General features: G+C 39.6%; 1 protein-coding gene across 1 annotated transcript in view; it reads right to left on the reverse strand.

Moving 5' to 3' along the window:
- Positions 1-6,450: 6,450 nt before the first annotated feature.
- The window catches only part of LOC109478626, a gene marked incomplete at its 3' end in the record, with an annotated part of 6,511 nt that continues 1,273 nt past the window's right edge, over positions 6,451-11,688 (reverse strand). Inside the window, exons 2-4 of the mRNA XM_019780295.1 lie at positions 8,893-8,976; positions 7,173-7,466; positions 6,451-6,854 (exon numbers count right to left, since the gene is read on the reverse strand). Coding sequence (XP_019635854.1) covers positions 6,451-6,854; positions 7,173-7,466; positions 8,893-8,976 — 782 coding nt within the window. The remainder of the gene's footprint in view (positions 6,855-7,172; positions 7,467-8,892; positions 8,977-11,688) is intronic.

Raw genomic sequence — 11,688 nt, forward strand, 5'->3', positions numbered from 1 at the left:
GAGATATCACAGTGTACATATGTTACACAACCAATTTTCCACTACAGATCGAGAGGAATTATCCAAACTGAAGAATGACGCTCTTTAATCTAAGTGGTAAGTAGAGTAATTAGGAGATGAGAAGAACTTTCTGTACTTACTATAAGGCTTCTGAAAGCGGCTTGTCTGCAGGACGGAACGGCGCGCAATGGAGACTGCGTGCCGGGAGATGATTTAGATATTGAATAAACATATCTCCTAGAAGTGTTTTTATTCAAATAAGACAGCAAAAACAACCATAGTGGTGACGCGCTCAAGCTTGAGCACTTCACGATCGTGTGATTGGGACCCCAAAGTCCCACATTGCCACTGTGCTACCCCCCGAACCCATCAATCATGTTTGATATGACGTCATTCGAATCGAATAGGCGTTCGATTAGGGGTTACCCGCGGTCAATTACAGTAAATCTGCTACAACCGATACTTCAAGCCTTTTTTTTAAATGAGAACCGGAAATGAGAACAGGAAAAATCCACCTTTCCACAAATATGAAACGTTCTCCAGACATAAATATCTATGCCGTGATTTTATTGTGGATACGTAACATGTAACGAAGCTACTGCCGTCATCGTGGGTGACTTTGAAGGTTAGAATTCTTGTTATTTAGATCAAGGTCCCTACATCAAAGAACCATGGCATGCGTGCAAACATGGTATTTGGCTGCTCCCAAAAATCGCCCTATTTACCTCATTGATGGCTTGTTTGACAGCGCTACTGAATTATGTGTGTGCTACCTACATACCAAAAATCACGACAATCCGTCAACCGGTTTTTGAGTTATCCTCCTTCGAATTTTTTTCAACAAATGCTCCTGCAGTTCTAGAACAAGCACTGTACGAATAAAGTTGGAGATCTTAAAACTATCTGAGTCCAATGTCATCATTGTCATTGTGGGTACAGTTACAGTATTACAGTTACAGTCTTTTTTCTGCGATTTTTTTTATTGACTCAACAGAAAGTAAAGAGACCTTTGTATGGTCTTCTACAACTGAAGATCTTTAAAATTCGCCAAAACGGCCCAAACTTACAAATCGATGTCCAAGAGGGTGCAAGGTTGTTTTCTTAAATTTTTGTGGTCACTGTCATAAAACTGGTTTTCTTGAAGTTAACTAGTACTTGATACTTGTTGTACATCTCGATTAAACCGGAGTCAGATGCTTTCAAATCAAGGCCATAGAGGATTAGAGTCATACAATACAGGACTGTCTTTTATTTATTTATTTATTTGAACTTTGTCACAAGGACAGGACAGGGGGAACAGACATATGCCTTTACACGCCCCCTGGCCAGATCAAAACATACATAAACCTCTTGCAGAGTCTCGTCTGGCCAAAGCCATTTAACCTTCTTCCTACTTCCTAAACATTCATCTCGATCCGGATTATTTTACAGTGGTGAGAATGGGGCAATAAAATACGGGTCCTAGAATGTGGAATTCCTGTTGGTCGTAACGAATACAAGTTTGGGGTATAGAATTTTCTTCTTACACAACCATGGAGTTTCTCACCTGCTTACGTTTCGATGTCTATCAGACACCTTCCTCAGAGCTTCTGACTGGAGTTCTGCAACTCGCCGCTATTTAACGCCAATATAGGTGGCGCTTTTGCCGGGAGAATGCAATCCCAAACGTGGCTGAGCTTGTATCCCCCCTCGTCCCGGTTCATCACTGGGGTAGACTTCCTTATCCAGACTGCTTCTTTAATCCAACGGATTCTTCTGTTGTCCTCCCTATCTGTGGCCCTGGCTCCCTCCCAGTCTATCACACAATTATTTCTGGCAACATGGTCTGTAACTGCCGATTTCTTCTCTTCTTTTTGTGCTTGTTGTTTCTGGGACCGTGTATATCTTATGGCTTCGCTGTTGTGTGCCTCTTTTCTGTGTTCTTCCAGTCTTTTGCCAAAGGTCCTATGGTCTCTATGGTTGTGTAAGAAGAAAATTCTATACCCTAAGTATCTTCCGACCTGATGAAATTATTTACGGAATACAAATTTGGTACCAAACAACTAACTTAGCATACTGGAGGTTACAGACTCAACTCTCCCTGTCGTGTGGCTCTGTCAATAAAAGCAAACGTCACTTAGAATATGATATGAAGCGCTGATGAAGGTTAGACTTTTTTTAATTTCAACTTTATTTACATATAATGACATGTAAAAATGGCCAGGGGAAACAGACCTAAGAATGCCTTCATAACTCCCTGACTACAGTTAGGACGTGCTAATAACAATGATATTGTAACAAATAGTAACAATGCAAAATAATAAAGTAACGTATGATAATTAAGTGATACAAGGACTTAAATGATCAAAGACGTTACAAATCACTGGTCACATTTAGGCCAAAAAAAGAATTGAAACAGCAATTGAGACAACAATTGAAACAATAATTGAAACAACAATTGAAACAATAAGTATGATATGAAGTGTTTTCAATAACTTCGCAAAACTTTTTGCTGCATTTTTAAGTTTCCTTCTTCTATATTCTTAGTCAGCACCATTAAGGTAAAAGGCGTGTCAGATGATTTAGTAAGCACAATGGTCAGACGGTATAGCAAATGGCCTGGAGTTGGGAAATCAAGTTTACCTCGGACAATGGTGCATTTGACACCCACGGAATAAGATTTGCAACTTCTCTTCTCTTAGTGGGGCAGATAACTGAAATAATCTTTCAAGTTGTGATACAAGCGCCAAACTTGGTACAAATACTCATGAGACATTACTCTTTTGAAAAAGTACGCGGGCCACTTGATTTGACTTTTGGCGCCCCCTAGCGGCACTTTTTGGTACTGCAGCCGACCTTCCGGGCTTTGTATCTCCTGTTCTAAACATGCTACAGTCATGATGTTTATGTGGTAGAAAGCTGTTAAAGTAAGACAGAAGTGACGTAAATTTGGTGTCTCTAGCTGCTTGCGTTGGAACTGCAGAGCGTTTTTTGCCGGTGCAAAAATTTGCTCCAAGGGCGCTTTTTGGTACTGCAGCCGACCTTCCGAAGCAAAAAAAGCGCCCTTGAAGCAAATTCTGCACCGGCAAAAAAACGCCCCTGCAGTTCCAACGCAAGCCAAAAGTCAAATCAAGTGGCCCGCGTACTTTTTCAAAATAGTAATGTCTCATGAGTATTTGTACCAAGTTTGATGCTTGTATCACAAAGTGAAAGATTCCTCCAAAATTTGATGTTATCTGCTCCACTATCTGGAAAACATGTTAGCTTATATCACAACACCAGGTTCTAATACGATTGTGAGAATCTTATGTTATGTTCATTTTCCTTCCGGGAACATGTTTGTATGCGGCAATAATGTCGGGTCCCACTGTAAAAATTACTAGGGTTAGATTTTATGAGTGACAAAGAAAATGTAGTTAAGCCTTTCTATGAAATAAGTCAGGCAGGATGTATAAAACATGCTAGGTCTGGTTCAAAAGTACAAAAAATAAGTTTAACAAGGTTTTTTAACAAGTATTTGTGTATTTCTTTGTTCTAACGTGAGAATGTGTCAAAATATTACAGCTGTATAAAACGTGACATATTTTCCGTTTCATATACACACACCAACCTAAAGTCCGGACCTTTACACTTTTTGATTTCGCAAGGGTCGCTAAGAATAATTACATTTCCAACACACTATGGATAATTTATATCCATAGTCTAAACCTGAATACAGCCATAATTGTAATATTACTATTAAAACGTTTCTGACATTTCAGCACAAACCAACAACCTCAACCAAAACATTCGGATTGGTGTCAAAGGCCGATTATTAGGTTTTGTTGCCTAATTTCTTAGAAAAAGGATTTATTGAAAAAGAATTGATTATAAATTAATTAGAATAAAAAATAATACTACAGATCCTACGGTAAATGAAGGTTTGTGGTGAGTGATTGAATTAATCATATTAAATCATCGATGAACTAAATATAATAAATAAATCCCGGCAAAAGTGTAAATTTGAAAAAGAAATGAGGTACTTGACTTTTTTTCTACTCACACATTCGCAAGCTACCCCAACACCTACTTTAAGGTCCGTTGTTTTCAATATGAGGGCACACGAGTCCCAAAAGTTAATATAAATTTTGCAGTTAAATCATGTTTTTCAATGTGCCACCCAATGTCTCAAATCCCAGGCCATCTGTTTCCCATACAGATGTCCAGGATACATTTTTGTCAGTATTCTATTTGCCTTTCCATTTTTTGATCAGGTTGGGGAAGTTTGACAAATGTATCTGTTCTTATCCTGACAGTCTACATCGTCCCACATAGGATTGCCATTGTCTGCTGCCCAGTACTGTACGCAGAGTTTCGCCGCATGTAGCCATCCCTGGTTATCTGGCTCTCCGGGGCACCATGCCTAATGGAAACAGAAGACACAACATTGTTTAAAATTAAAACTTTTGATCCGACGCAACAAAGTTCTCTCATCTAGAGCTTTAGATCAGTCACTCTGGTCTTCCTCAGTAGGCTGACGCAGTGAAGCTTGGCACGTGGCTTCTTTGAAGTGTTTTAAGTTTAAACAAGTAACTTTCATGATAAGACATAACATTGTCTGTAACGCAACCCAAAACACATTTCATTTACCTTAATGCTTGCTTGTTATATCGATTACATATAATTTATAACCTTATAAGTTAAGGAAACAAACATGACATCAACATGACTAAACTTGTGAAACCTATGTTTATGTTAATAACAAAATAATCTTTAAAAAATCTGGATACTACGTTACATAATATGACTAGTACCTGTATCTATTAATTCAATTTAGGCCATGTTGATTTGATTATATGGATGACATCCTCTGGGAACCCCAAAACTGATGCGCGCGTGCGAATAAAAAAAAAGTTTTGCAAAAAAAAAAGTTAGCTTTCACTATGAAATCTACGTGGTCATGAAGGTTGAACAAATGGCACAGAATATGTTATGGCGAATAATCTACTCTTCGAATTCATTTCTTTACATTTTTGTCTTTTTTCCTTTGATTTTGGCATTCTACGACATTGGTATTGTTTCTAAATGTTTTCATTGCAACTTATGGTATATTTTTGCTCATTTAGCAACTGTTTTGCACGATTTACAGTATGGTTGAAAACTTTTTTTTTTGAAATGGCCGAAAATTCATGCGCGCGCGGATGTCATCCATATAATCAAATCAAAATGGCCTTAATTCAATCGCTATTTCAGGCACAGGGCCCATATCAATACATAAATAAAAAATACAGGTACACAAATATAAATAAATTATACAGATATGTACAGTAAATGAAAATACAATGTGAATACTGTTTAAATACCAGGTTGACACGATGCTTCTAGAAGTTGCTGAGAGAGAATAGATCAGAATAAATTACAAGTTTTATGAAACCATTGTTTGAGCTGAGGAGGTATGTGACAAAAGTATGTTAATATTTTTCTGCTGATTAATTTCGAAATATAAAAACGTAGAAAACAACACAGCAAAAAAGCCTAGAAAAACAAGTTACCTGTTAATTCTTGTATGCAGGAACTAAGTATCCTATCGGTTCAATAATAACTTTTTCGCCAGGCGTTTGCTGCCTTAGGAAGTGGGGGAAGAGGGTATAAACATACCTGGTAGTTGCCCAAAGCACGGCCGTCCTCCCATTGCCAGTGTCTCGCATGGACATATTTGTACCCCACGTTCTTCATGCCGATCCAGTAATCTTGTTTTAGACCAACCGTTTTGATCAGGTTCCTCAGGGCGACGTCCAATCCTCGTGTCTTAGGCATGACCAGTGTCCCTCCGTCGTTCATGCAGACTTCCCTGGCGACATCGTAAGACGTTTTTCTAACGGAGAGCCGAATGCATGTCCCGACTACAGGTGTGTAGCCGGCTTTGCAGCCTTCATTTTGTAACAGACATACAAAAACCGTGTTATATTTGCACCGTGCACCCCTCGTTTTCTCTTGTTTGATGTACCATACATATTGTATTATCTTATTTTATATTATCTTGTATAAGTCCACAAGGGTTGGGCACGTGAAGTGCACGTCAAAGTAATAAAGCCTAATTTATACCTTCCTTCCTATGTATTGGATAACTAACGTATTCAGTCATGAACTATCATAGCACCGGACTCGATAGATATACTATTACAGTAATAAATTTCAACATTCTATTTTCCATCAGAAATGTATTTCTATGTTAAACAGATATCGGAACTAAAGGGGGTTGCTATGACATGATATCTGTGTCAAAATTAAGGACGTATTTTTTTCAATTCACGCCAAAGTTGATACAAAATATTTAACGTTCCACGAACTAACTACGCTTCACATTTCGATGCACTGCATGTAATTTATTTACTTGTGTATCTAGAATGAGTTCATAATTCTAAACAAGACATATTATTCTCTCGTACCTGATGGGATTCCGTAGAAGTTCAGTTCTGTGAGATATGGCTGCCAGCCCGAGTGGGTCCGCGTGACCACGAACCTCCAGTACCGCGCTGTTTCCTGGAACCCGCCGAACTCCTGGCGCTGGCTCGCCCCTCCCTGCACGTTAGTGATGGTCACGACGTCCTTCCAGGTGCGCGGACACCTTACATGTGATGCCTGCAACTTGAAGGCTGCAATGTCATGGGTGGTGTCTCCGTAGTTGTTAACTGCGATGCGGGTCAGAGTGTGGGACGATTTGAGGTCCAGTATGATGTACCAGTTGTTGAAGCTCTGGTCGGTACCGGTAGGGTTCCAATAGGTCGTAGTGTCCCCGTCCAAGGCTTTGGTGGCATCATATGTCACTCCGTCCTTCACATGAGGTCTGCCGATAGACTCCAAAAACCATGACGAATCCTGGGCCAACCATCCACCTGGGGAATAAAAGCCTAGTCAGAAAATAACATCCTTAAGCTTTCTTCTATATGTTAGGTATATTGCATCCTCGCTTGACGACTTGTGGGCCATATTTAGTCTCCAAGGAAATGTAAGGGTACCCCGCAGTGCTTTACTAAATTATATGTGGTTCAATCTAAGGTGTTTCAATCTAAGATGATCTTCATCTATTTTATCAACCTATTTCCCTTGGTCTTGAATGATAGGAAAGACAGATAGTATTTCCAGTATACAGCCTGAGGGAAATGTATATAAGTTAAAGGTACTGGTGATGTTCCCTCTAGGCTAGTACGTACCCTTTCCAACATCCGAGCAGCAAAAGCGGACCTCATAATCCAGACACATGCCGTCAAGTTGGTCCACATTCCTGCAGAGGAACCCGGCGGTCGTGTCGTAGGAGGAGAAGTGTTGTCCTGTCAGGGACGCCTCCTGCTGTGTGGAGATAACGCGGGCGTGCACGGCTGTAGGAGTGGCACAGATCTGCCCTGGATAGTCCTGGCGGAGATCAGTTAGGATTTCACTGTCTGCAGTCCCTGTGGGGTCATCACGATCGAACCAATCCGTCCAGGACCCAGAAGGACACTCTGTCCCTTTAAACAAGAGACCTGTCAGTTTGCATGGATTGTATACAACAACCATCAGTTTAATATGGGACTTCCACTTTAATTTGGGACTAATATATCAGCAACCTTACATCTAGATGGGCAATATATTGTAAGCTATAAGTAAAAATAATGTAAGAAAAAAAATATATGTAGCAGCCATCGAAGACCCCTCGCGGATTAACCCAATTCTGTAGAATTCTGACTCCAGTTCCAGAATTCTGCAGAACTGGGTTAATTCCCATGAGGTTCTTGATGGTAGCTACATACTCCGTACATCATGTTTGCGTATTTGCCAATATTAGCACATCTAGATGTTAGGTTGCTGAGATATGGCAATAGTACCAAATTAAACTGGAAGTCACAAATTAAACTGGAGGCTCTTATAGGTAAAGCGCATCAACAGACAACAGACCACATAAATATTAGAGACTGAAATCAAGGGGGTACACCCCAGTTTATTTGGCGTCTAGAAGCTTAACACTTGTATGTAAACCTGTACACCCATTCTTCCTCCTCATTCCAAATTTCCCCTAGAAAGGCCAACATTTGCTCAGGACCAAATGTAGCATGGCTTCATACCCCCCCCCCCCCCCTTCACATCCCCCGTACCAAAAATGATACCCATACTATAGTATGGGTGAAATGTAAAAATATTTGAATTTGTTGAAAGAAATGTGACCAGTAATATGATAGTCTGACCCTGCCATTATTTATGGTTGCTGGACAGTCTGGGATGTTAATGAGTTTATGTGGTTATGGGGTCAATTCAGTATTCAAGCTGCTGGAAAAGCAACAGTGGGGAGTACTTGTATATGGCAGGACCCAGGTTCCTCAATCCTGTAGTTTAAGATTAATGTCTTTTTTATCCTTACCAGCGCATTTTGGTGACTGTTCACTCCAACTTCCATCGGACAAACAGGTGAGTGAAGATTTGCCGGCCAGCCTGTATCCTTGGTCACATGTGAAGTGAAGCACGTCACCGTAAGAGTTGAAGCCTGTCACGAAGCCATGACGTGGATGTGGCAGCGTGGGGCACTGAACAGCTGTATTTAAAACATCATGATTTTAAAATGCTCAAAATTACATGTCTAAGCTGGGAAAGTACGACGTCCCAGGAGTTTTACTACAGCTTTCTTAATAGTTTACAAATAATAGTAACCACTTTGTTTCTTACATACTTATCCTCTTCACTCCTTGTGAGAAATACGGTCATGAAAAAAGCAATGACCTTATATCTCAGCTATTTATAGATTATCACCTAATTATATAATTCAATTTAATTTCAAAGGCACACATGTTAATCTTTTTTTAAATATAATAATACCTGTACATGTTGGTGATTTTCCATTCCAAGTTCCATCAGACAGACAAGTCAGTGAAGATGTACCAGCAAGTTTGTATCCTGGCTCACATGTGAAGTTGACCACGTCTCCGTAGGAGTTGGAGCCAGTCATGAACCCATTGATGGGATTTGACAGTGGAGGACACTGGGCAGCTGTTTTGAATTCATCCAAATTCAATAGACAAAATGATACCAGTAGCAACATACCTACGATGTCACTGTAGTTGTACCTAAGTGTCCTTATTTTCTGTCTTCAGAAAAGGTACTTGATTACATAATTGAAACTTATAGGAAAGACAAAAACATACACCCTCTTTTTTTAAATAAATTACCTGTGAATGTGATGAGATGGTGACAAGATGACATAAGAAACACGACATGCTACTATCACGGGACTTTCTCCACCTTATAAGAACTTCAATAATTAACTTCAATAAATTTTATGGATTACGTCCTTTGGAGACCCTAAATCTAATGCGAGAGGGCGAAAAAAAAACAAGAAGGGCCCTTAAAAACAAGATGCCTACATTAGAAATATACAAAGAGACGACAAATGTTAGGACACAAATTGAATGAGGTGACACAGTGTAACAAGCAAGAAGTCTTTTATTCATCATCAAAACAGCAATAAATCAGGTGGAACAGTGGACAGTGAAAAACTTTCTGTTATTGACAGGATGGTCCTGTCAATAGTGCAAATTTTCTGTTATTGACAGGATGGTCAATAGACACTTTCTTCGCGTTACGGGTTTCACATCAATCTGCAATCTGGTGATTTGCGGCACTGTCGTGACTTTTTGGTCATAGTTACGCAGGAAGCGGAATTTCTTGTGTTTTTTTTTTCCAGAAACAGGCCAAAATCAATGCGCGCGCGGACGTCATCCATAAAATTTACTTGGTGTGGCCATATTTAAAAAAACATACATATTTAGAAAAAAAACAGGAACCAAATAAACTGTAGAAAAATTTTACCTGTGCATGTTGGTGAGTCCCCATTCCAAGTTCCATCTGACAGACAGGTTAGTAAAGGTGCACCAACAAGTTTGTATCCAGGCTCACACGTGAAGTTAACCACATCTCCGTGGGAGTTGGAGCCAATCTTCAAGCCATTGATGGGGTTTGACAGCAGTGGACACTGGGCAGCTGAATTAAAACATCCTACATTGTAATTTATTTCAATGTAGAGCAGTAAAATATTTACCATGTCCAATTGATTTTACCAGACCAGTCTAATCAATTTGACTAAAATGATATCTGATTACATAATTCAAAATGGATTTTTAAATGCTTTACCTGCACATGTTGGAGAGTTTCCATTCCAAGTTCCATCAGACAGACAAATCAGTGAAGATGTACCAACAAGTTTGTATCCTGGCTCACACGTGAAGTTAACTACGTCTCCGTAGGAGTTGGAGCCAGTCATGAACCCATTGATGGGGTTTGTTAACGGAGGACACTGGGCAGCTAGATTGAAAACATCCTAATTTATTTGACAAGATGAGGTGAAAAGTACAGCAATTCATTCTATCCGACCATTGTTAGATTTTCTTTGATAAGGCCATGTTGATTTGATTACTATAGTATATGGATGACATCCGCGCACGCATGAATTTTCGGCCGTTTCCAAAAAAAAAAAGGTTTTCAACCATACTGTAAATCGTGCAAAACAGTTGCAAATGAGCAAAAATATACCATAAGTTACAAAAAAAATTAATAAAAACTATACCAATGTCGTAGAATGCGAAAATCAAACGAAAAAAGACGAAATTGTAAAGAAATGAACATGAAGACTAGATTATTCGCCAAACCATATTCTGTGCCATTTGCTCAACTCTCATGACCACGTAGATTTCATAATGAAAATAATTTTTTTTTTTTTGCAAAACTTTTTTTTATTCGCACGCGCGCATCAGATTTGGGGTTCCCGGAGGATGTCATCCATATAATCAAATCAACATGGCCTAACTGATGACATCTGGATCAATTCGAATTCAAAGTAAAGGCGCAAATATTACCACTTGCACTATTACCTGTACATGTTGGTGAGGTTCCGTTCCAAGTTCCATCAGACAGACATGTCAGTGAAGATGGACCAACAAGTTTGTATCCTGGGTCACACGTGAAGTTGACCACGTCTCCGTAAGATTTCTTTCCGCCGATGAAACCATTGGTGAGGTGTGTCAGTGCGGGACACTTGGTGGCTGTGTTTAAAACAATGATAAACGGTTTATTGGACAAACATTACCCGTGCAATGTCAGCATTTTAAAGCGCTGAATTGATGCTCTGTTTACAATCCCATATTACATAGATATATTTGCTCCACACACAGTTTATGGAACGGTCGGAAGGGTCTGTGCGGCTGCCATTCCGGTCCGCTCCACCAGGTGACCTCAATACGACTTTCCCCAACAAAGGTTAGGCACCCATTCACACATGGGTGGAGTGAGGAAAGTCGTGTAAAGTGTATTTCTCGAGGTAACAAAGCCGGGGCGCATATGTGCAGACATGTCCCGGGTACAACTCTGTATCGAAACCGAGTCTTGCCTGGACTCGCCGTTTGATAGTCGAACGCTCTATAACTACTCCACAAATTACATGAGCGGTAACCAAAACATACATGCTTTCACTACATCGATGGGAGCTAGACATAAGGCCATGTTGATTTGATTATATGGATGACATCCGCGCGCGCATGAATTTTCGGCCGTTTCCAAAAAAAAAAGTTTTCAACCATACTGTAAATCGTACAAAACAGTTGCAAAATGAGCAAACATATACCATAAGTTACAAAAAAAATTAATAAAAACTATACCAATGTCGTAGAATGTCAAAATCAAACGAAAAAAAGACGAAATTGTAAAGAA

The sequence above is a fragment of the Branchiostoma belcheri genome, unplaced genomic scaffold, assembly GCF_001625305.1.
Source record: "Branchiostoma belcheri isolate BF01 breed outbred unplaced genomic scaffold, Haploidv18h27 scaffold443, whole genome shotgun sequence".
Taxonomy (NCBI): domain Eukaryota; kingdom Metazoa; phylum Chordata; class Leptocardii; order Amphioxiformes; family Branchiostomatidae; genus Branchiostoma; species Branchiostoma belcheri.